Genomic DNA, 26,615 nt, shown 5'->3' on the forward strand with positions numbered 1-26,615 from the left:
CTCCTGGTGCCCAACAAGTGGTGGTGCCCCCCGAACGCAGCTCCCGCTGCTGCTTGGTGTGGCGTCGATGGCATTTCCTCAGCCATTTGCCGGCTCCTGCTGGGTGCAAACGTCCCTGCGGTGTGGCTCTTCGGGTGCATCGCGGCCGGTTCTGGGGCATCAGGCTCACGCCCGCCCTACACAAACAGTGGGGAGAGCCCACCCATGGGTAACAAAGTACGCCTCTGTGCCCAGGGGAGCACCACACCTGGAACCCCACCGAGAAGACCCCTGTGCGGCACCGCCGTGGGGCTGTTCCAAGGACCGTGGGCCCATGGAAAGCGGGCCCACACCGCAAGGCGCAAAGCTGACACCAGGGCCGACAGCCCATGCTGGGGCCTGAGTGGGTTTCACCTGAGCAAAATGTTTCCCTGGACAGGCTCGTCGTCCCCCTCCTGCTGCAGGGGACTGCCACCCTGCCAGGGGCAGAGCACAGAGCCACAAGCTGCCAGGGTGGCTCTGCCTTCCTCCTCGGGTCTCAGATGTTGGCTGCACATCAAGCTAAGGCTGAGCTCAGCTCTGCTCGTTACTTAGAAGCTCCCCCAGATGAATTCAGCGATGGCAGGAGATCTGTTTCCCTCATTTAAGGGGAGGGGAGGAAGGGAGGAGTCGCATTGCCGCCTGGAGATGAACATGAAGCTGACAGGGAGGTGCGTGCATCAGCTGGGCGGCTGGGGACGGTCCCTGGGGAGCCACATCCTAGCGGGCAGGGGTTATTTTTAGCTGCAGTCAAAGAGAGCTCTCGCCCAGGGACAGCTTCGCTGCTGTGGGAATCCCATGGCCCCCGAGCTGGAGCGGGGCGAGGGGCTGCCCTCGCCTTCCCACCCAGCCGGGCGGTCAGGGGGAGTCCGTGGAAAGCGGGGCCACCGTCACACAGCTGTGGGCAGCAAAAGCTCTCACAGATTCAGATTTCTCTCTGGGTGAGGGATAACACGTGTTAGTCTGAATTCGCAATTGCAAAAGCAATGCTGCTGAAAAGCCAGTCCTGCTCACTGTTCTTGAAAGCTTTCCAAGGCTGCTCTGCACCTCAAGGTAACAACAGTTTAAGAGGATTATGCTGTTAAAAATGGTAATCAATAATTTTAAAAAGCCATGTTAATTAAGAAAAGAGAATAAGGAGCTGAGTGTCAGCTGCATTTTCAGTGATAAAATACCGGTTTTCTGGACAGTCACCATTTGGACACCTATTCAAATGGGAAGTGCAGTATCGAGGAGTTATGAAAGCATTTTATTACAAGCAAAATAAACCTCCCTAGTTCCTCATATTTCTTCCCCCCCCTTTTTTTTGATGCTACTGGAAGGCAATCTGGCTTTCTGATGACATTATATCTAAGTCAGGTTGATGTCAAATGAAAGTCACTGTCGTTGCGTGACATTTTACATATGCACAAGGAAATCATGTCCCAGATGTATTGCAAGTGAAATGATGTTCTTTCTGTTATAAAATTTTTCAGATATGAGTTAAAATAAAATCATTGTCTTCTCTCCTGATATTAAAAACCCTAACGATCTAATGCAAATTTGTATCTGATAAAATTATATTTGCTACCTTCTGAGTTACCATAATTACATTTACCCAATTATCCTGAAACTCTCATTCAGTCATTAGGTGTTGATTTGTTTATGAAGTCAGCAACTGACAGCTGCTTGTATCTCATTAAGGCCTGTTCATATGTAAATGCCTCCCATAAAACTGAAATTAATTTTCATCAGTGTTAGAAATGTTCAGTTCAAGTACAATACAATTTCAGTGAGCAGGTGCATACATTTCATTTCGCTGATACAAGTCTCACTGTTGCAGCAGATTTCCTAACATCCCAAATCTCGGATAACACAGGCCTTGTAAACTCACGCTTGCCAGATGCAGAACATCTACAGATGTGCAGAAATACCAGCACGCCCAGAAAGTTTTACAAGAGAAATAGGTACTGCTATGAACAATTTTCTGGCTGCATGAGCACAGTACCGCAGCCTGATGCTACCTGTGCACCCAAGGTGCAAGCCCTCAGCAAAATGCTGTGCATGCAGGGATAAAAGCTCCGGTAATTGTAGCACGGCTGTGCAGGGGTATGAGGGCATGTTGAGGCTACCAAGGGCCAGAGCAAGGCTAACGAGACCTCAAGCCTCGGTCCTGAGTCCTCATTTAGGTGTCTTGTGGGGTTGAGCCAGAAGGAAGGTCCCCAGAGGTCCCTTCCCCTCACCCCAGTTTTGGGAAGGCAGAAGACCTGGCTCTCCCCCTCTGCACGGTTCTTCCTGGCCACTGCTAAGTTTTTGCCCATGGGTGGTAGGAGAGGGAGGGAGAGTGCCCCAAAGAAGAAACCTATGGAGCATATTTGCTACCAGGCCCCCAGGCTGATGCCCTCTGTGTGGCCGGGCTGGCAGAGGAGCTCTGCACATCAAATGTTCACCAGTAATGCCCAGGTTTGTAAAGGCAGAAAATTGTCCTCTGTTAGTAAGCGTGCTTTAAAAATACAAAAAAAATTCCCCTCCCAATCTCAAGCCAAAGGAGTGACTGAGCCCTCAGTCTGCTCCTTGCCGGTGGAAAAGAGGAAAAAAGAGGGAAAGCGGCTGAGATGTGTCTGGTGTGCTGGATCGCTTCTGGTGTGGAACATGCAGCCATCCTTCCTCTTCACCCTGATTGTGCCACAGCACAACACAGTCATATTGAAAATGTGTTTTATGAAGAGCAAAGTAAAATTCAGTGGTAATTTGTGCCTTAATTACAAACAAAACTCTGCTAACAGACCGGAATCCCTTCAGATACAAGATAGAGTGTGAAATATTTATGATTTGTGCGCAGCATAAAACAGGAACCTGCCTATTATTTCATCATAATTTCTCCCCACAGTCTCCTAAATTAAAGTGGAATTATTTGCTTCTGTTACCTCATATGCTGAGGAAAATTATTAGATTCTAAAGAAAAAAAGGCCCACAACATTGGTATTATCATCAGCTATACACTGCATAATAATAACTTACAGTACAGTACACATCTTATAAATAAATTTAAAAATAACAGCCTACTTTAGAGTTTAACCTGCAAAATTGTAGACACTTTTTAAACTCCTAAGTGTCTAGGTGAGCCACTGATTTTGCAGCTGGTGGCACATAACATTATAATGTAACTACAAAGCAGTTCTTCGTAGACTTACTTGTGCTATTTGGTATTAACTGACCTGATACGCTTTAAGGATTCAATATTTGCCCTGAAGTTTTGCCTGGAAATAGGAAATTCTGAATATTGGCTGTACAGTAAAAAAGGCCAGTGCGTTGAAAGAAGGTGTCGTGGGGTGGTTGATAGAAATAGATTGTGTTGAGGCTGTGGAGAGTGCAGAAGAATGATGAAGGACTGGGAAATACAATGATAACTTAATCTGAGCAAGCTCTCATTGCAATTGCTGTGATGAATTCAGGTCAAACATAAGCAAAGTGTAACTCTAACAGGAATAATTTAATTCTCAAATGAAGGAAGCTCTGAAGATTATTGAGATTTATGACAACTTTTTATTTGTATGTTATAATAAAGATTTTAAAATAAATAATGGAAGAAATAATCTAGTTAAATAAAAATGTTAGGGGACGCAAAACAAGTTGATTACAATAAGATTAATAGGGTAAGTGTTTCTGATAATTTTTGTTGCTGTTTTTTGCAGAAGAGAATGTTATTTTTTAAGACATGCTATAAAAAGAAACAAGAGGTAAAAAATTCCCAGAAATGATTCATTAGTTATTGTTTATACAAGGCTTTGGTCTGAAGATGTAAACAATAAGGAATGTGCAAAATAAAAATTAACAATCCAAATAAAGGCTTCCTCCAGTGGGGCATTTACAGACAAGCGCCACTATTTTTGAAAAGGTCTGAACTTTATTAAAGAGTCACAGTATGTATTAAAAACAATCTTAAACAATAGCTTCTGGTGACTTCACCAACATTTCACTCTCTAATTATGTAAGGAAGGCGTTTTATGTCAAATACCTGCAACAGGGTCAGCCCTGGTACCCCGGCACCCCACCCACCCACTTGAGTATGATCTACAGAGGACTTGATCTTTGTCACAGCAATTTAAAAGTAGATGAATTATCTGGAGCCCCCCCCCCCCCCCAAAAAAAAAATTAAAAAGAAGAAAGAAATGCTCACCAGGTCTTCTGTGGTAAAAGGACGGTGATTCTCCTCCACTGAGTAAATTCACTGGAGTGGTAAATACTTGCTGATGTAAACTCCTGACAGCTCGGCATACTGGGAAGACATTCCTTGAAGTAAAACATTTCAAAACCAGATTTAATGTTGAAGAAGAATTGGGAGGACAAGCAAGGGTTAAACATTCACAGAACCAGGAGCTTGCTGGGGTCCAGATGTTGGAGTGAAAGACCCAGAGGCAGAAAAATCCTGGCATGATGCAGAGAAATTTCTCAGAAAACTGACAGTAGTACAATTAAGAATAGGAGAAAGCCATATGACTCATTTAAAGAGTTTAGCATTAGCAACTAGTAATGTTTTGTTTTCCTTAATGAGGATGCCTGGCTCATTTTTTTTACTATTCTCACTCCAGCATCTACTGCTGACTATGAAGTAAGTCTACAAGTCCACTATGGAATAAGTCTACGAAAGTGACCTCCAGACCATTCTACCAGTCATTTTAGAGACCTACTTGCGAGCTCTTGCCGGGGGATGCTGGCTCCCCCCAGTCCCTCCATCTGCAGTGGGGAGCAGCAGTAGGAACAGACAGAGCCACACGAGAGCATCCAACTGCGGTCTACTGAAGCTGCCCCCAGAGGCCCTTACTATGCTCTGCAGCTGTATTACCTCTGACACCTACAGCAAATGGTGTAAATTCTCCCTTCCTGCTCCTAGGATTCCTTCCACTCAGATTCCTAGAGAGGTCTGTTCCCCAAATCTTTTTTCGTTTCAGAAAATCTGATAATTATCAAGTCTTTTTTATATTAAATATAAATGAAGTCCATTATCTCAGTCTTACTGTTTTCCAGACCTGCCCTTCCCGTGTTACTCCATTTTTCTGCAATATTCCATTCATTTATTTATATAATGCCAGAACAGCACCCAAAACTTCTGTGCTATTGTTTTGACGAGATATTAATAAAGTGCTTGAATATTATTATGAACCTGTGTGCTCCTTTTCTAGGTACCCATTCGGAGAGTCCCTTCTGCCACTACTGCCACAGCACAGCTCCTCTCGACCGTCACCACCTCTCCGAGAGTCTTTCGCTGTTTGCTGCTGCGCTCATCACCATGTGGGGTGTCAGGCAAGAGGGGGACCTTTGGGACAGACACCTGCCTATGCAAGTAGCCTACTTTGACTGCTCTTAAACTAATAATAAAGCAGTGATTCTCTACAGTAGTTAAAGCAATTAAGAATATTTATATAGTTAAATTATATAGTAATAGTTATACATTAAATATGAAGAAGGGCAGAATATATTATTTTACAGAGAAATTTATTGCTGAAATATTTTAGAGTATGAAATGAAGATCTGATAGCTTATTGTGTTTTGGTTTTTTTTCAGTACGGTTTCTAAAGGCTTAGTTTCCTTTCCAGCAATTTTCAAACATTTTTTGTTGATTCATCTCCCCTGAAAGATCTTACAAAACAGGATCTGATCAGTCCTTGAGAAGCAAACAAAACTTTCAAAAATTTTAATTAATTAGTGTTTTGTGTATTTGCCAGATTACATCCTTGAAATATACTACAAATAGCCTTCTCTATTACTTTTTTATCACAGCTACTTGGGTGGTGTGAGAAAAATGATTTGGCTGCAAGTTCTCTCTCTGAACTCAGCTCCGCTGAGAGAGGAAAGGAGCACTACAATCTGAAGGCAACTGATCTTCCATTGATGGCAAGGACAAATCCCAAGCACCCACCACTGGGAACTGTTCTTGGACACCATGATGATGCCTGCTAGGTATAAAAGACATGAACATAATTTGAAATACCATGTTTATAGCTTTCCTCTGAATTCTGTTTAAGGTAAAAAAGCATTACGTGGATTTGCAAAGTTTAAAAATTCAGTTATTGCCATTTCTCTACTCTGCCCACCAAAGTAAACGTGTTGAAACACAACATGGCAAAAGGTAACAGGACAATGCTTTCATTGCTCACAGAAGATGTGGGACAGGACATTCAAATCCCTCTGTGAAAACGCACCAGGACAAGTTCTCTGACACCCTCTGAATCTGCTCAGAGGCAGCTGAAGGACCTTGGTTAGTTCACCCTGAGGCCAGGGAAAGTCCAGCTTGCCATCTAAGGTGGAAAACAAAAGCACAAATTATGCCCAAATGCGCTATTCGCATTTGTGCTGAGACAGGGCTGAGCCACATGGGGAAATAGCAGCCAACACTGCTATTTGCACTTCTAGTAGAGATGGGGAAACAGCCGGTCATTACGGCCCTGGACTGTGTTTGAACCAGGGATGGGAGATGAAAGGCTCTACATTACAATCCCCCAAAGGAATGCGCTTTCCATTTACGAAATCGCTGCGCACAAGGGCAGAAAAAATTTCTATCCATTTAAATTCCAGGAAACAGTAGATGCATTTTGCTTTGAAAAACAAAGCAATAGCACAGGACAGATCTCAGCCATTATTCTGTAGCTCTGTCTATCTGTGCCCCAGTTCTTTTCTCAGCCTTGGTCCATTCCTGTCACAATTTTGTGTTTCAGGCTCTCAGATACCTTTCTTCCAAATATCACGAAGAACAGTTTAAATACTCCTATTAGTCATTTTGACTGATTCCAACTGAGAATTTTTTTATAGAAAGGGGAATGAGGAAAACATCTCCCGTTGTTCAATGCCACAAGTATATTTCAGATGATCTTTGTCTAAGCAGAGTTTATGGAAGACAAATGTCCTTGCTGCCAGCCTCACCTCCTGAACAAGATGCCACGTGAGGCCATGGTTGGTGGAGTAGTCCAGTTTCACCTGGTTGTCCATATGAGGAGTAAACGCCTGACTGCAGCCCATCACTAAGTTGAACTGTATCATATATGAAGCTCCGATCTGCATAGACTGGGTCTCCACATAGCGCATGCTAGAAGCTAACTTCGAATCTCCTGTAAAACTGAGAGATGTAAGGAAAGAATCAGGATCCATCCCCAAAATAATTCAGAAGGGAACAGTAGAAATGGTTCTGGGTTAAGTACAGTGATGCGTCTTTCTTTGTTCTGGAGATTGGTGCATGGGATGAGACCATGTGCAAGAAGCATCTTTCTGTTGGTACTTCTGCAAATTACAAGGAAGGCCTTGATGTATCCCAGAGTGTGAAACACTGAATAATTCTGTTAGTTCTTACTATATGCTCTTTGTATTAATGATCAAGTTAGGATCAAGGAAAGGATAATGTACAGAAAAAACAACACAAAGGAAGTTCGTTCCCCAGGAGTGTCCATTGCCTAAGGTCATGTCACAGTAACAGCTGTAAGTTCATGCAAGCACTGGACAGTAAAGATACACTGCGTTTAGTTTAAAATATCCTTATTACATAGACTTTTCATTCCATTGATTTTCAAGTGATTCTATATGCAATGCATTCACTGACTTTTGACTGTGTTTCCGAATTAATATCACCTATCCTCAGCTTCTTTTCTGCAGGATGTACTGATACAAGAGTTCTATTATCCAGTGGACTGGAGAAGATAATTTTGTCAGTAGTAATGTTTGGAACACATCAAGCCTCATATATGATACAAGGTACCCAGTTATCACATACATGGTAACACAATATATATGAAATTACAAGGTTATTTCAATTTAAATGCAGGTTTTTCTTCTATGCACTATTCAAAAGGAAAAAAAAGTCAAATGGAAGAGAGGCATAAGGAGGAAGTAACAACAACTTAAGCTTTGAATCTTGCATGCTAGGCTTCAAAACAGAATGTTTTTAAGAAAGAAATCGCCTCCCTCTCCTTAGTTTGAGATGTTTAGTTAGTATCTTCAGAAGTACTGTAGTTCTTTCACCTTCAACATTTTCTGAGACTATTCTTAAACGTGAACAATTTAGGATAGGGATTGCATCTTTTTAAAGAAAAATCACTGCAAATCATCATGCAAAAATAAAAAGCTACATTCAGTACAGTGGTGATGAAGAGAATAATCTAGTTCAAGGTTGCCCTTATGGTCAAGTAAGTTACAGTTTATCATCTTAAATAAGAAATCCTAATCTTTCAATATCATACAATAAAACATATTAGCTTCTACCCTGTAAAAATCAAGGTCACAATGAAGTTGGTGTAAGGACTAAGAATACAAGCCAGTGTTACTTAGCACTCTTAAATTAATTCACTGACCCACACTGTTTTCTATAGCGTCCTTTCCAGAAAGAGCAGTCAAGCCATAAATGTCAGCATTCTACCCCAAAGCTTTAGAAGAAATTACTGAAAGCTGACATTAGTTTTGTCATTATCAAATTGCTGTTACTTGGCACAAGTTAAGATCCAGGCTCCTTTTTACTTTCTGACCTTGCTCTCTGTGACTTCATTTCCTAAAGGATGATCCAACTCATGGCACCATATGAAACTACCCAGTCTACGTGATCAGCACCAGGAAGTGACTGTGGATGGACATTCCCTTCACTGTTGGGGCACCGTCATGGACAACTGGACCAGAAGGCAGTAAGTTGCCTTGGAAAACTGTATCTCAACTGTTTGCTCTTTCGCCCAGTGTCGTCAGTGTTTTTCTTCTCAATAGGAAGGATAATTTTAAGTTGAGCAGAGGATATAATGTACGCTCGTCAGTGGTCCAGCTGGCAACCTATGGTTTGTGGTTTCATTGTTAGAACTGAATGCATCTCAGAAGAATTTGTTTGGATAATGCCTGAATTTATTTTTCTTCCAAACTTTATCTTGTATTTTTCAAAATGACAAAACCCTGCAAATTTAAAAGGTAAAGCTGACTTGGTCTGACATAGTTTCAATTTCTACAACGCACCTTGAAATTTCATGGCTGATGTGAGAAATCGAAGTTTTACCTTGGGAAATCTGTGCCAGTACAACCAGGCTCTTCAGGTATCAGTCAGCCATGTGCAGTGTAATCAGCCCAAAGTTATATGTCGCAATGCTTTGGAAAATGATCTGGCATTGCACACATAAACCTGGGCACAACACATCACAGTTACCTAAAGCTCATCTGAACAGAATAAAGGAGTTAAAACTAAACTGTTTGATGAAGCATCTGCCCAGAAGCTGTCTTCCCCAAAGTGATGGAATACAAGTGAAGGACTGGTACTCAGCATAGGTGCAAAGAATTAAATGTTCCATTTTGTCTTTGTCTCCACAAAAATTCCCTCTAGTCAATATTACTGGTGTAAAACTAGAAAAAAAAAATCTTAAACGCTAATCTTCTTTACTGGTGGCATTCAGGTCATGATTAAAATACTTTAAGTTTAGTATTAATTTTTATTTAATAACTTAGTCCTGGATATTTTACACAGTATGTTAAGTAAGCATTGTTTTAAAGTCAAAACAGCTCTTTAAAATGGATATTAAAGAAATGTGAAAAAGGAAGCTAGTGATGACATGAAGACAATCTGTGACACTCCATAAGAAGCTCTTTTAAGGAGAGGAAATCACACTACGGGTTCACAAAGACCTTTATCATCCACAAATTGCCTCCAGCTGAACAAGGGTAGCATTAAAGGTGGGGGCTCCACCTTACTTGCCGCTTCTTTGCTCTCCAGCTCTCCTGTGTACGTGGTTAGGGGGTATGCTCTTCTGCTGGAATACCAAATGTTTTCTTTGTTCTGGGAGTGACACAGCTGGAATATGTTTCCAGATTTTGTAAAAGACAGATTAATGTCCCTGGCATAACAATAATTAACTAAAAAGTCTTCAGAAATGAGAATGCAGAGGCTACATTTTTGTATAAATATGTAGTTGTGAGTTGGTTTGTAGCGTGTATATAATTAGACCTGCGAAGGCGCAGGAACACAATACCCATAGGTGCCCTCAGAACAATTGCTCTCCCTCCAAGCACTGCCAACTAATTGGTACTTCTGGGAATGATATCACAGCCAATGTCAGCCAATCTGTGCTGCTCCAAATTGCTCTGGGATCCCCAGAGTTACCATGTTTTCGTGGCTGGTACTTTCAGGAATACTGAAAAACCACATGGATGTAGCTGGTTTTGTAAAGCTGCATTGACCGAGAATATTGACGTGATGGGCAAATGCTCACGCTAGCCCCAGCTTTGCTTCCATCAAAGGCAGGAGACATTTATGTCTTTTTACATCACATCATACCTATTTTGCTAAATAATTCCTAAATGTATTACTATATTTTAATTAACTCAATTACCTGAAAGAAACTTTCTGCACATTAGAGAGTAATAATCAATCTAAAAGACAAAACATTTTATAAACACAGGTGAACTATCAAGCTGATGTAGAGCAACTGTATTACATTGCTCCATGAGGATAGTTCATTACGAGGCAGATTTACAGTCTTACCCCAGGCTGCTCTAGGGACAGTGGGACACTCTATTGTCCACTACATTGAGTTAAATCATAATGTCATAATCTGACTGAAGACAGTTTAATTACAGAACGTTATTTTATTGTGTCCAGATTGTCCTGGTTTCAGCTGGGATAGAGTTAACTGTCTTCCTAGCAGCTGGTACAGTGCTGTGTTTTGAGTTCAGTATGTGAAGAATGTTGATAACACTGATGTTTTCAGTTGTTGCTCAGTAGTGTTTAGACTATAGTCAAGGATTTTTCAGCTTCTCATGCCCAGCCAGGGCACCTGACCCAAACTGGCCAACAGTGTATTCCATACCATGGGACGTCCCATCTAGTTTAGGAACTGGGAAGTGGGGGGGCAGGGAATCACCGCTCGGGGACTGGCTGGGTGTCGATCAGCGGGTGGTGAGCAATTGCCCTGCGCATCATTTGTACATTCCAATCCTTTTATTACTACTGTTGTCATTTCATTAGTGTTATCATTATCATTATTAGTTTCTTCTTTTCTGTTCTATTAAACTGTTCTTATCTCAACCCAGGAGTTTTACTTCTTTTCCTGATTTTCTCCCCCATCCCACTGGATGGGGGGGGAGTGAGTGAGCGGCTGTGTGGTGCTTAGTTGCTGGCTGGGGTTAAACCACGACACAGATGAATATTTAAAAAAACAAAAAGCGTTAGCATCCTTATCAATACTTAAATGCATTTCAGCAGGTGGTTGTAAGTAGTCTGTAACGCTCCAGAGGCATTTGGGTCAAAACCTTGCCTGTGTATGAGCATTTTGGAGTAGTGATGAGTTAATGTACATCATCAAACATTTAATTTTAAAAGTGTTCTGGAGTCCTTTCAGTATACTCAACACACTTGCTGTAATAAAGTCTAAGAACCAATCTGAAACTGCATGTTGACGACTATGATCAAATAAAGTGACTGTTCCAGATATAGACGATCATAAAACACTCAAAAATCACCTTTGCTCAAAACGTATGCATATAAACATACCCCTCTTTTCTAAATGAAGCCAGGTATAGAAAAGAACAACCTTCCTCTTCAATAAAAATAAAAATCGCCCTCCTCAGTTTTAAGTTTTTGCCAATTTTAAGGACAAATATTTCAGATTTACAGATTCTGAGGCAGAAACAGAGGCCTAATAGACAATTAAAGGCAATTCAGTGAAAACGGGCCTGGGGATGACACCCTGTAAAATGATTTATAGCATATTTACCATAGTCCTACTAATGAAAAAGCTGTTTTCAGACTTTTCTCAAGAGGATGGTGTCAGTGCTACTGCAAACTATGCTCATAGAAAGTCATGAGTTAGAAAATGAGAACCAAATGGACTCACAGCTGGGAAAAGCCAACAATAATTAATTTAACTAGCAGCCATTTGTACAGAATTTGTGTAAGTTTAAAAATTTCCCTTGAGAGAAACAAGGTCAGTGAAGGATAGAGTTCATGTCTTCTAGTGAAAATGAAAAATACTTACACATAAATAGTAAGGAAATATTGCAAAGCTTTGATACTTTATTTGATGCATTAAAAGTTCGACATTTACACTATGACTGAGCACTACAAATCTTAGCCAATATATGGGATGGAGAATTTAGCTTAGCGTTTATTATTTCGATTCTGATTTAGAGTTATAGGAGGAAAATAGAGGAACCTCTGCTATCTTAAATAACCTGCCCCCTGACCCCCCCATAAACTGGTCTTACAAGAACAGAAGGAAAACAATGTCATTAAAGGGCTTTCATTCCAACTCTTTGATGAAGAAGATGCAAACAGTTTGAGCCTAACATGTTGTTTCATTTTAATGAGCAGCGAGTACCTTCTTTGTCCTTATTAAAGTGGTTAATGGTGCTTCTACTGCCTCATTATCACCACTAGAACACATTCAGTGTTGTTCCTACTGCTAAGCCACCTCCTTTTAGTTTGACAGATGATCAGAAAGTCAAATCAGATTGCTCAGAGATAGTTGTTAATAAAATTGCAACACTGTTTCTCTGAGTGTCCATGGGGATGCTAAAATTGTTTATATTTTCTTGAGGTTTTCTATAATTACTGTGATTGTACCTTCTCCAAATAAATACATCTATGCTGATTAAAGCTGTACTGGGTTTATATGTTGATCAGACTAGCATGAAACTTACTTGGTTTTAATCAAAACACAGAGATTAAATTGAGCTTCCTTTGTACTAATTCCAAATGTTACACTTATGTACTCCAGCACTTAATTTTTGTGAAGCAGGTTAACGTTTTACTAAAAAAGCTTATTTTTACACCTTTGTAACAGAATTTTCTTTCTCTTTGTTTGTCACTTCTTTTTCTTTTCTTGCCTTTTTTTTGCTTTGGGGCAGGTGATGTTTTCTTGCTTTTGTTTCTAAATACACAGCACATTTTGGGCATAATCGCAATATGTCATAATGCTGATCACAGTGTAAATGGCTAAATGGATATAATACCAGACAAAATAACTACAAATAACTAATGTCATTCTACCAACATTCTGCTGCCTTTCCTTTTTGGAGTGTAATCTAATGGCTATGTAAACAGATCTGAACATCACTTACAAAATATTCAGGGCCTGTGCTTAACAGATTCATTCATAACCTGTACACCCATATTAACCTGACTGTATCTTAAGCCAAGATTATGAAAATCTTCTAAATTGTTTCTATTAGGATATTCTTTAAATGTTTTGTGGGGTAAGAATGCTACATTCAAGGTTCCCATCAAACATAAATCTCTGTGCAAGGGGGTGTAAAAACTTACTGCTAATTGCAATTAGATTAGCAACTGTATTTTTGTCCATAATGTGAGGATGAGACAATTACTCTGAAGAGCTGCCAGAAAGACTCATTTGCAGAAATCACTTGGTTCTTAGCAGGATGAATAGACAAAGAAAACAAAAGTAAAACAGAAACGAATATGTGTTTCTCACCAAAGAGTCCAGTCATGTCCACAGTAGGGCTGAACATTTCCCAAGTAGAATCCCAGAGACTGTGTGACTTCCACTAGGTTGGTGAAGTCCAGACTGATGCTATTGAAAAGCACAGAGGTCATGATGATTTCATCGATCGCCCACACATCTTCACCTTGAGAAGAGTGATACGGTTGCCACCATCTGAACTGAATGCCGATCTGCCTTGCATCTTCAGGCAGCTCCACTGAAATTATTCTGGAAAACAAACCAAAACTATTATTGAAAGTTGTCCTGATTTTGGCTGGGATAGAGTTAATTTTCTTTCTAGTAGCTGGTATAGTGTTATGTTTTGGATTTAGTAGGAGACCAATGTTGATAACACACTGATATTTTCAGTTGTTGCTAAGTAGTGTTTATACCAAGTCAAGGATTTTTCAGCTTCTCATGCCCAGCCAGCAAGAAGGCTGGAGGGGCACAAGAAGTTGGGAAGGAACACAGCCAGGACAGCTGATCCAAACTGGCCAAAGGGGTATTCCAGACCATGTGACGTCATGCCCAGTATATAAACTGGGGAGAGTTGGCCTGGAGGGGGAGATCACTGCTTGAGAACTAACTGGGCATTGGTCAGCGAGTGGTGAGCAATTGCATAGTCCATCACTTGTTTTGTATATTTCATTTCTTTTATTATTATTGTCATTTTATGATTGCTATTATTATCGTTATTATTTTCTTCCTTTCTGTTCTATTAAACTGTTCAACCCATGAGTTTTACCTTTTTTTTTTCCCCCAATTCTCTCCCCTGTCCCACTGGGTGTGGGGGAAGTAAGTGAGTGGCTGCATGGTACTTAGTTGCTGGCTGGGGTTAAACCACGACAAAAGTTTTGCTGTTTGTATTAATTCCATAGGGATGTATTTTATCATTATTTTTTCTTACTGACCCTAAAAATCATGGGTTAAATTCAGCCCACAAATAACTTAGCATCTACTGGTACAGCTTCTACCAGTGACAGGGGCAGGGGAATCATTAGTTCTCTTGGTAGTCAATGTATTTACTGAAAGACAGCCATGTGTAAAAGCCAAAAAGAGTTTCCACCAGTTTTGTAAATTTTGCTGCTACTGTGGACTTCTCTGTAAATTTAAAGGTGCTCTTCCTTGCCAGAAGAAACCAGAATGCCCTCCATTTGAAGCCCAGGAGCTTGGACTGGCAAAGGGATGATCAGCTGACAAGGACTTATGAATTCCAGCTCCATTTTCGCAGACTCAGTGGATTTTATCCTGATCTGAAGACATGCATCTTTTTAACATCTGTGCTTGTTTCTGCACAGCACTGACATCATGCCTGTGTTGCTCTTGTCCTAGAAGAACCCACTCCTGTAAATTGCCACATTCAAGTGGAAAAGGTTCAGCTTGTCAGGCAGTGTGATTATGTGTAGTCTTTTACGGCAAACACTTCTCTTCTGTAGTTGCATAGAGATGCAACTGGAGGTGAGTCCCAGGCTCTTCTCCTGGTATGCAAGGTCACCTGATTTGTCATGGCAGCTATGACAACAAACCTGTAATTGACAAACTGCAAAGAAAATTAAGAGTAATATCTAATTTCCAGGAGCAATTATCATACACAGCAGCAGGGAGCACGCATTAATTGCCACAGCAACAACACCTTCTTGAAAGCTCCATAAATCACCACGACCATGGTGCCCCATGCAACGCACGTGAGCTGTGAAACAGACTGGCAACAGGGACATTCGTCTCCATCGGTGTACAGTTACTTGCTGGCAAAAGGGGTTTTGGCAAGCTCATCATGTAGCTGATGTTCTTCTTTCTCTCTTAGAGGAAATGTGGATAAAATAACAAATCAGGTAAACCGGAAACATCATTTTATCCTTTAGCACGAAGTTTTTTCCAGATTTAAGGCTAAGCTGCCTGTTACAATGTTTTGTTCTGTGCATATGAAACAGCGAAGTGCTCTTAGTGCAAAACCACACTCTTAAAAATGACTTGCTAAACTGACCATGTGAAGAGTATACTTATAACACTGTTGTTTAATGTCACATTGATTTTAGAGAAGAATATGTTAATCCATTAGCAAGAAAAAAATCAAATGGCTTGGCTAAACAGGTGGGAAGCACTCAGAAAGTCCTGGCTGGCATTTCTAGGAGCTGCTTTCTGCCAGCTGTAGGCTGCAGAGCAGTGTCGAGGGACAGCCAGAGGTGACCACTGCCGTGTCCCCATGTATGATGGATACGTTTCTTTTGCCACTCAAATAAACATGCTTGAATGACTTCATACCCTTCTAAGAGAAAGATCAAGCCCTATTACTCTCTGGCATGTGAATAAATTACAAGGACTTTCTTTCTACCAAGGGTTCCCTAATAAGCAGCAACTCTATGACTTTTGGGGTCAATTTTTATAGGCACAAATGACACTAAATAGCTACTGATGCTAAAAGGAACCGATGATTTGTCTTCCATGGTTCAGTAGGGTGAACCTGAGGAAAGCCGGTACCCTGGCTAGGAGGAGCACTATATCCAGCATATGCTGTGAAGCACTTGGCACTTGTGTGAGCTAATGCTAGCTAATGCTCTGTTATAATCCTGGGCATATTTCTCTGCTGGTGGCTGTCTCTGATGCCTGCATCTTCCCTTTCACTTTTAACTCTCATAAGCTTACCCACGTGGACACTAATTCTCACTGACAGTAATCTACAGAAAATCCTAAATCATGACATACACCACTGATACACCTATTGGATGTTAAAATATTTAACACATGTTAAAATAAATTTATCATCCCAGGGGATTAAGCAAACACAATTTTAAAACGTTGGTGTAAACCACCATCTATGGCACATACATTTAGTATGCAGAACCTGACTACATCTCCAGTTATAACAGCTTCTCCTGTCTGGCTTTGATTTGTTGGAGATAGATGGAGAGGGAGGGGGATTCTTGCTAATGACTTTTCTGCTGCAGAGAAGAAAAGTGTTCCTACTAACATTACCAGCTACCATTAGATTTCTTAAAAACCAGCTGGGAGACCTTTGCTCTGATCTCATTCTTTCAAGCTATGCGCATACCTAATATTGAAAAGCCACCGCTGTTCCGCTCAGAAGAAAAATGCAGCTGTCAAATGTTAGCAGATTAAATGCACCTTTTCAGCAGAACATTAAATGTGTAATTATTTTTTGTATGACTGAAGATTAATTAAATTTCTGGTTACAGATTGATTACCAAACTTTGCAGCAGTCCATCTATGTTACCAAAAATGCTGATATTTTCAGACAACATAATATGAAAAGGTGAAGCTTTCTTCATGTTCTTCATCATAATTACTGCCAGCATTATCTTCAGATTTGTATGTCTGTCATTTTTATATCTACCCAGAGTGGACTATACATATCCCACGGCAAAACCTTTCTAACCTGTGTATGTTGTGCTTAGCTCTTTGCCCTGTCAGAACAACAGAAATTGTGTTTCATACTTAATCTCAAAAAGCAAAAAAAGGTCTCTGGCATCAATATAATTTACTACATTTATATCTTAAACTTCATTAAAATCAGTCACTGGAATGTGTATTTTCCTTTTTGTTATAAAAATTTCATAGTGCTATATATTAAAAACCTTTAGGGAAATAGAATTCCTACAGCTGTAATCTTGAATCTAAGAATTAGAAACAGGGCCATATAAAATATATATGTGACTACAATAAAGGACAGGAAAGGAAATTGTGAAGAAGGCTTATGTGTGTTCCAGCTTGTAGGATCTTTCTTTTGGAAACATTTAAAACTTCAGAAATTAAAGTCCATATGCCAAATACAGTCATTCCTCTCAGATTTTTCAATATTTCTTACAGGTCCTGGGAAATAGATTTAATGTTACAAGTTTTTTTCCATTAGGATATTCTTAATCACATTTTGTATATTGTATATTTTGTACTGAGTTATTAACAAGATGAGGAAATCTAGTATATTTTTTTAAATGCACTGATCTGAGCTCAATAAATACAAATAATCAAAGTTATACATAGTTAAAGTGACATGCAGACTATCTACCTGGGGTTGACTCAGGCCCTATCCTGGAACTGCATGGAGGAGTAGAGAAGAGGATGCAGGGCAATACCTAGTGCAAAGCCGTCCCTGGGCAGGAATGGACCAGCTGGGACGGGACGCGTGATGCCACTGTCGGCTCTGCCTCTCATGCCCCCTTGCAGAGCATCTCATTTCATTGGGATTTATTGGCTCTATTGGCAGAACCCCATGAAGGCGGATGGGTTTGAGTGGGTTTGCACAGAGCCAGCCCAGATTGTTCTGGGCTTGCTGTACAGGTATGCTCATGGAGACTCCTGATTTTGCATTGCTTTACGAAAATTGGTGGATGGTCTCACAAATGTAACAGTAAAGAATACCTTCTTCTCTAAACACATCAGATACATTCCTCTCTAATCTGGTGCCAAACATAGATGCTGCTAGATGAGACAAGCGCTTTGTTCAGCTTCTTCATGATTTGTACAATTCCCAGGCACAGTCACCAGCAGGTCGTCCCAGGGCACCGAATCCAACCCACAGGCACAGGCACAAAGTCATGTAATCCCCCTCACAATGGGAGCAGGTGCAATTTCCCTGCTGACCTGGAGAGACCCTCACAGTTGGATTTTGTCTCAGCTGTCCTGCGCTGCCTACAAACTCCTAATCCCAGAGGATGGTGTAGTGAAGGTATCTATGGCTTCAAAGCTACAAACAATTTATGTTAATTTTTCTTTACAAGTGACTGCTTCCACGGGAAGAGACATGCCCCTATTTCCCACAAGTACATTTCTACCCCTCATCCCACACTGCTTCAGCTTGTTCTGTCACATCACCTGAGACTCAAATGCCATTAAATCCATGTGTTCATTTTTATAGAAGCAGGCAAAAATGGGAAGTGCCCAGAACAGCTGCAAAATTTTAAGGAAAAGTGATAACTTTTCAGTGTGAAGTAAAATCTTCATTCCACTCACTCCCATACCATGTGGGCAGATGTGCTTACTCTCTGCATTGCAGTGACTACCACTACCAGCATTAACTGCATGTAGATAACACTCCTTGTAATATTTATGCATATACCTTGGCTCATGGTAGTTGAGATAAGAATAGTGTTCCAGTAGTTTCCAGGTAATCCCATTGTCGTAGGAGTAATGCAGCAGCACTCCTTCCCCAGGCTGGTCTGGTGCTTTGCAGGTACTCAGTACCGACTTGCTGCCCAGGCGTAGTGTGAACTGCAGGAACCTGGATCAGAATTACACAAATATTTATAGGGTACCATTTGCATAGTGTTTTTTTTTTTCTCCTAACCAGGTTGTTTTCAGATCTTATAAATCTAGACAAATTTTGATAAATATCGGTTATGGGGTTTTGTACGTGCAATTTGTTTTTACTGTCAAGTAATGCAATGTGGCACACATAGTTAAAAAATGCCAATCATTACAGCATTTAATTATTTATTAGGCACTGAAGGGGAGGGAGAGATAGTGAATGGATCTAATCAGCTGCCACAAGCTGTCAAATAAACACAACCTTATAAATAATTAATTAGCACTTGGCTTTGACACTCAGGTTTGATATTAACATTTCATATTTTCCATCCTTGCTGTACAACAACTTCCCTCCAGTCTGTTTTGGGCTCTGTTGTTTACAAAGCAGGAGGAGAAAAAGCAAGGCTATGAAATCACCATTAAAATATGGAACGAGGAATTTTTAAAAAACTTCTCTTCCTGCTAAAACAATCAGCTTAATAATACACAAGGTCATAGCTGGAAGGGAAGGGGTTCCCCTATTTCTTTGCCTCACTTTACTGCTCTTTTCCTCTCACCTGGACTGGGAGCTGTCAAGGAAGGAGGTGATAAGCTGGCGCCTCCCATCCTTGTTGAAGACCAGGGCCTTGCCACTGGCCAGGACCCCACAGCCGAAGCTGACCTCAGCCCCCCGGATGGAGTAAAAATTGTGGTAGGAAGAGAGGCGGGAGCTGGCAAAGCTCTCAGAGATGAACACGGGAAAGGTCTGCGATGCCATTTCACATGCTGGCCCTGAAAAGCCGGGGTCGCACCTGCGGGTGAGGAAGATTGAACAGTGTAATTAATGACCCATCTTCTCCTGTGGTTGGTTGGCAGACCAACACAGTGGTTGCAGTTGTTCATGAACTGAAGATGCCTACAAAGTCCCTCTCAAATGTAAGGACCAAGAACCTCTTTAAACTTTATTTACCTATTACATAGCCAATGACTTTCTTTTAGGTAGTACTTACTTTTCCAATTTTAAAAAATCACAGTTGTGAACACCCCACCAATCTACACATAAAAAGCAATACAGAAATATTTTTATTCATTTTTTGGAACAAAAATACTGCTGACATAATTTACAGTTGTTCATATATAAAATGATTAATTTGCTTTTATCTGTAGCATGTCACATGTGATTAGAAGAAATTGAGTAACAGAACAGAATGCCCTGTGGGTCACATTCTTGTTAATACCTAAAAATAGTTACACCAATATTTTGAATGTGCTTACTGGTTTTGAGTAAGTACCTTTACTTTTTAGGCTGGAACCCTTTTAACAAGCCTGACTTTCAGAAAAAAGTGGAGTGCTGACCTTCTGTCCTTGAGGTCTGTTAGGCTACAGGATATTAGAACTATGAAAACTGTGATTCTTTCCCAAAATTTAATATAAAAGTGATACAGTCCCAAATCACCTCTAAAACCAGTATATAGCATGCATCACTGACATTTCAGCGTGCTCTGTAGCACATTTTAAGGTGAACTGGAAGCTAGACTCTCTCCCAAAAGAAAATTATTAAAAAAATATTAAATATGCTGCCGTTTAGAAAGATTGATCTTTAGCTCTCCAGTGAGTTTTATGCATTCTGAGGACTATGCTAGTTTTATATTGTCATCTCAAAAAGCAAGGGCTGAAATGAAAATCACTTCAACTTTCAGATCATCAAGTGAACTATGTGACAGAAATTGAATAAAAGTACTGAATTATAACTCTTACTTGCAGCCATTTCTAGTACACTGTCCTCGCCCTGAGCAGAATTTGAGGCAAGCTGGACCAATATAAACTGCAGAGAAAAGAAATCAGTTGAATGAAGGGTTATGTTATGTGATAAACAGAATATAAAGAATACAAGAAAGTATATAGGCCTGATCATACCATTAGTGTATTTATCTTAATCCCACTAGCTGCAAGAGGTCTACAAAAGGGTAAAATGCATTTGACTGTGTCAAGGATAGCTGGGGACAATTTATTATTTAATAGGTAATGTCTATCTGTGGCTTGAGACACCAGTGATGTTTTAAATAATGTACCTGATTTTTCTAAGACTGTGAATGAGATCAGATGATTTGCTATGCATTGACCATTTTCTTGCCTTCCCTTTTCTTCATCTTATTTCAGAGACATAATCCAATATATATATATATATATATATATATATCATCTCAGTACATTCCAATAGCAATCTTGTAGATTTAAAAAATATGCTGCTGCTTCTCTCACTGAAATGCACATACTTAACTGCACTGGACTTAATTGGAATTAGAACCTGCCCTGATATGTCTTAAGTAACTATTAAGTATGATACACTTTCACAGATTGTTTCAAATGGAATAAAACTCAAATCATATGCGCTCAAAAATACTCCAGACTTGTTTGTTTTACTCTTTTACTTCATCTTCTTCCAATGACTCCTAATTGACAGTGTTGATAATTTGTGAAAAAAATGAAGGATGGAAAGATGAGCAAATCTCAGTATAATCTACATCTCATTGCACTACTATAAACAAAAGCATTAATCTGGGTATAGATCAAATGCATTAATCTGGGTGTAGCCCAAAGCACAACTTGTGGGCAATGTTCTTTCAATACAATATGATAAACAGACCTTAACCAAGAATAGTGTCATCTTTTCTGTTGAAGAATGACTATTACTTGTAGTTATCCACTTGCACTGTGGCTTTTGGAATGTCATCCAAATAGCCACCAATTTGAAATCATCTGTAACAAGCACTACTTATTCCCTCTCCTAGTTTTATGATGCCCGTCACAGCAGTGTGTCAGTACTCCCTGGCAGATGCACTCTAAATCCCTGTTAGCTACTCCCTGTAACTAACTCCCCATCAGATTTCATGCGATTTCTAGATTTTCTCACTTTTCAGGGTGGAAAAATTCTGTTCTGTTTGATTTATTTGTGTCTTTTGAGGTCTTTTTGAGAGGGTGGTAAAAGTAGAAGGGTTAAAGATGCAATGATGTCGTTCAAAATTGAAAAAGCTTTATGGAAACTGGCAGTTTTCCAGTGTTTCTAAAAGATGGCCAGCTTCCAGATTTCATTTAAAACTTAATTTACATAAGGAACAGTTGTGAAGCTAGAAGTCAAGAGTGCTGAATCCTTGAAAATCTTCCTTTCTTCAAGAATTTGAGTTCTGTTCCAATATTTATAAGTCTTTCCCTACAATACAGTGTAAAGCTTGAGTTGCGCTAGTATCTAACAAAGGAGGCATGCAAAACCTCAGAAACATGTTCATCTTTAAGACTTGATTCCCATATCATGGTTCTACACCTCAAACAAATTTCGGAGCAGGCAGATAGTTGGTAAAACTTCTTTTGAGATGGTACACACTGGAGCATGCAGCATCCTTTGATGGAATTGTATTTTGTTCTACAAGCAAAGGTAGTGCAGATATATGAATCGTCCAGTGATTTTCAAAATCTTGTTTTGTTCTGTTGTAAAGAATTTGGACCCTTGGATTGATTTCATCTTACTCTTCTTTCTGTGAATATCTATGTGTGTCTCCAACACTTACAGTCTGCATTTTGTTAGGTAGCAAGTCATCTTTGCAGATACTCATAGACATCTTCTTATGTTTATATACCTAAATTTTCCCTTCATTTTACTTTCTTTTTGATGTCTCTAAAGACAAGCATTAATACTCTATCCAGAATGTCAAGATGATGCTACTTCCCATTAATACGATTAAGAGAATAATTTTCATTACTTTTTGTGAAAAACTTCCATTTGTGGCATTACCTTAACAGCTTCAAGGATTTTCTTTTCAATACTAGGCATTAATCCATTTTAATAATTTTGCAAAATGTAACTATTTACCATTCCCGGGCTCCATATCAAACCTTACTGGGAATCACTACAAAATTTCATGGGCAATTGTACATCACTGTAATCTTTAAATTACATACTTCACACATCTAACAAAACAAATTCTGGATGTAGTTTACTTAGTCCCAAATCATTTAGGGCTAATAAGCAAGCTAAAAAAATATGCACCTTCTCATAGTTAGCCCTTTCAATCATGCTTATTTCTGCATTTCATACATTGTATTTATTATATCCTGTGTTGCTAAAATCTTTTTCTGTGCTTTAAAGTTATTTCCTTTCAAGACTGGCCCTGGTTGTCCTCTGCACTAAGTTTTATAATCATATGAGTCAATATAAGCTCCTCCCAGTTCTCCACATCCATTTAAGAACAGGTTAGTGAAAAATAATTTCCTAAAAGAAGAACAGTTCCCTGAGACAGATGGTACTTTCCCCCTGAAGGTACTGTAAACAATGTAAAAGTTTTGTCAGTGTTTTGGTAGCAGCATTGCTTTATGATGGTCTTCTATGTCCAGAAGGAAAAATATGTCCCAGATGCTGTAACTATTGCTTAGTCTGGTGCAGTACATGTCCTTAATAGTGCCGTGTAGTACCTATTTATGTAAGTAGAACTAAGCAGTTAGAGGAAATGTTATATTAAGCCCTTGCCAGCAATATGTTTTCCTGGAAAGTATTCAATTAAAAGGAAAAAAAAAAAAGGGTACTCTACTAGGCTATTGTCTTTTCAAATAACAGAATTCTACTCTAGCTTCAAAATGCACCTGTTACCAAGTGCAGATAAGAAGAAAAGGAATTTAACAAACTGAAAATCCTTTGACTTTTGATTGCGGAAAATATATTTACTTGAAGCAGCACATAAAAATTTACTCTTCTGATGTATCATGATCATGTATAAGAATACTAACTATTATCGATTGCCCACATATTTCCAAGGATTGGTCCTGTTTGTCTCCATCGAATCCTGGTGTCACTTGTTAATGCAGCATTGGGAAGGGGAATAGTTATTCGGTTCCACCTGAAATACATATAACACAAATGCTAGCATTTTACATTGATAGTCGTTAAGCAACTGTATGCTTTACAGATGTGTTTACTTATACTGGAAGCTTTGTGAGAATTTTTAATTCTAAAATCTGCTCAAATGAAGCAGTGAAGTTACTGCAGCTTTGGAAAATACAAATGAAAAAAAGAACATGGCCCATGACATTTTCATACAATATGAATGTTAATTATTACACCATAAAACCCAGCCATTTTTTTCCCCTGCAAAGACCTTAACCTGCTTCGCTGTAGTTACTTCTCCATCACAATGAATATCTCCTAAATTGCATACTGAGTTAAACCTTTTGGTATGACTGAATTCTTTGGTGGAAACCCTTGGGGTGAGAAGAGGGGCACAGAGAATTTGGCCTGCTGTGGTCTGGGCCAACATTCTTATATCATCCACGGGGGCTAGACTTCCTATGCACACCGGGGGTCATGGTCCCTATGAAAATGGTACAGGAATGGCAGGGTCACCAGCATAGCAATGCTTCAACTACACTTACTTCTCATAGTCATACCCACTGCTCTGAAGTGTCTGTGGAAGTTGGGATACAGAAGGATACACAGTGATGGGATTTGCACTATGCAACAAGATGTCACAGTTCATTTTATGGTCAGAACAGTACCAAAGAGACTTAATAAAGAGAAGAGTTGATATAAGAAAGTGACACTAACAACCATCTCCATCTGCAGAAGTACAGAGGATGTGCTTCATTGTAACCCAATATTGGGATTCCAAGTGAGTAAAGGTACCTGAGGATGTAAATATGGCTTTGACTGATGGTTCCTCTGACTAAGAAGAAAACTTTTGTGGCTTTGACAAAGTATAACTTTTCTTCTAATTACCAGCATGCTGTCCACAGGGTTTTTTTTTTTGTAATTTATCTTTAGCATCAGAAAAATAATATTATACCAGAGAAGCAGCCCCATATATTTCAAATTTCATTACTGGGCAGCCAGGGAGACCAGAACACTCCTGCCTTGCCCTCCTCAGCTATTAAAAAATGAAAGATGACACAGGGTTGTGTGCTTTCCTGCTTTCTTCTGTCACCTATAATTCACTTCTCTAATCTTGCATCCCAGTTAGCTTTGCAGAGAACACTCTCACCCGCTGTAATTTTCAGAGGCGTAGATGGTGCTGTGGGGGAGGTGAGGCCCAGCACATATCTCAGGCAAACACTCGGTATGGAGCAGGGACCAAGAGCGACCATGGTTGGTTGAAAACTCCAAGCTGATGCTTATAACACAGTGAAGGAAAGAAAGGAGAAAGACACTGTGAGCCTACCTGGCATAGATATCAATGTAGAAGTACCAACACTGAGAAACCACCAAATCTGCCATTCCTAATAACTGATGCTGAAGCATGAAATAATTTTAAGTAGACTTTGAATACAACAAATCCTGAAAATACAAACTTGAAACAAATCTGAGTGTTTAAAAACCAAAAGGGTAGTCTGCAGACTGAGGATTGTTTAAACACCTAATCCTTGTTTGGCCACCATCTAGCTAGTGTTTTTATGCTGCTGCTGCTAAGTGAGTTGTTGTTACTCTCATATTTCAGCTAGAAATGGTTTAAAAAATAATGAGGAGAAAACTTGGATTAATCAGAGCTAGACAGCATCATGTGAGCACAGGACACTTACAACTGCCAGCTGCTAACCTTTACATCTTCAGAAGGTGGTAAAAGACCACTAGTTATTCATGCATTGGCTGGCTCTTCCTTTCTGTTGCTGATAAATATCAACTTCACTGGACTCCTCAGTCATCTGACTCCTTCACCCATTGTGCCTAAATGGAGATCAGAAAAGCACTAAAACGGCCAGCCCCCACTGAGGACTGCAGAGGGTGGAGAGGACCTGGGGAAGGGCACCCTTCAGAGAGTGCCCAGCCATAGTGGTCTTTGGAGGCTTCCTCCCACCTCACAGAGCCTGGAGCGCTCAGTAGTGAATTTTTACGAATTTTGTGACATAACCATATGTGAAAACTCCAGATTTGCTTGGAAAAAGGCTGCTGTTCTCTGGTTTCATGGACTAGTAGTAAAGCAAACCATCCATGTACAGATAGTTTAGAAACTCTATGAGACCATCCACTGAATCTATGTCAATGAGTTAATAAACCCATTCTCCCAAAAGTTCATTGACAAGTTCAATTTTCAAAAAGCTACTATTAGAAATTTTTCCTTCCCTATTACACTGCATATTTTTAAAAAAACACATTGTTTACAATTTAGGAGTGTAAGGAAAGCCTTAGCTGTCTTGCATTCTGAAGAGCTTGAAAAAGTAATAGGGAAAGTGCTTGATTTATTATGGATTTAGTATTTTACTGAAATACTCTTGTAATTTTCTCCATATAATTAGCTTGTAATATTCTGTTTTATTTTAAGTAATGTCAGTGGAACATTATAAAAGTCATAATTCATCACCTCAATACTAAATTATTGGATTATAACTTTTCCTTTTCATTATAATTTGCTGACAATATTACTTTATTTAAATGTACCATCACTGTGATCTTGTGTGTATTAAAACGGTTTATAGAGGTTTTGACTAATTTATTTCAGATTTAACTATACTGATACCTTGGAGGGTCATATTTACTGCATATATTCAGTGCGAGTCTCTCACATTTGCAGTAATGAAAGCATTATGAATAATGCTGTACACCAGGAGATGGGAAATGCTGCCGTATTTGGGAATAACAAATAGGGAAAATGGGGACCTAGAGCTTCTTTTGTTATGAAGAAGCTCACTTCTGCTTCAGAAATAGTATACACAAAGGAAGAATATTAATCTTTCAAAATATGTACTAATCCCCATCAGATAACAGACTGAGACAGAGACTTTATATAACACGTATTTACAGGCTAGGAGTGTTTACAGGCAAAATTTTCACTTTCCATGGAGAAGAATGTTGCTGCTTTCCCTTCCTATCAAATTTAAGTGCAATGCCTTGATTTTTGCTGCCCCTTGAATTCTGCTGCCCTGCATGGCTGCTAGGACTGTCAGTGC

The 26,615-nt window shown here is 39.7% G+C and overlaps 1 protein-coding gene across 2 annotated transcripts in view; it reads right to left on the reverse strand.

The window, feature by feature from the left end:
* Positions 1 to 26,615, reverse strand: part of RELN (reelin) — a 306,374-nt gene that overhangs the window by 85,069 nt on the left and 194,690 nt on the right. For both annotated transcript variants that reach the window (XM_069801790.1, XM_069801791.1), the window contains exons 15-22: positions 24,716 to 24,844; positions 23,469 to 23,578; positions 20,448 to 20,514; positions 19,268 to 19,501; positions 18,523 to 18,684; positions 13,440 to 13,676; positions 6,919 to 7,111; positions 4,178 to 4,290 (exon numbers count right to left, since the gene is read on the reverse strand). In XM_069801790.1, coding sequence (XP_069657891.1) covers positions 4,178 to 4,290; positions 6,919 to 7,111; positions 13,440 to 13,676; positions 18,523 to 18,684; positions 19,268 to 19,501; positions 20,448 to 20,514; positions 23,469 to 23,578; positions 24,716 to 24,844 — 1,245 coding nt within the window. The remainder of the gene's footprint in view (positions 1 to 4,177; positions 4,291 to 6,918; positions 7,112 to 13,439; positions 13,677 to 18,522; positions 18,685 to 19,267; positions 19,502 to 20,447; positions 20,515 to 23,468; positions 23,579 to 24,715; positions 24,845 to 26,615) is intronic.

The sequence above is a fragment of the Haliaeetus albicilla genome, chromosome 14 (assembly GCF_947461875.1).
Source record: "Haliaeetus albicilla chromosome 14, bHalAlb1.1, whole genome shotgun sequence".
Classification (NCBI taxonomy): Eukaryota; Metazoa; Chordata; class Aves; order Accipitriformes; family Accipitridae; genus Haliaeetus; species Haliaeetus albicilla.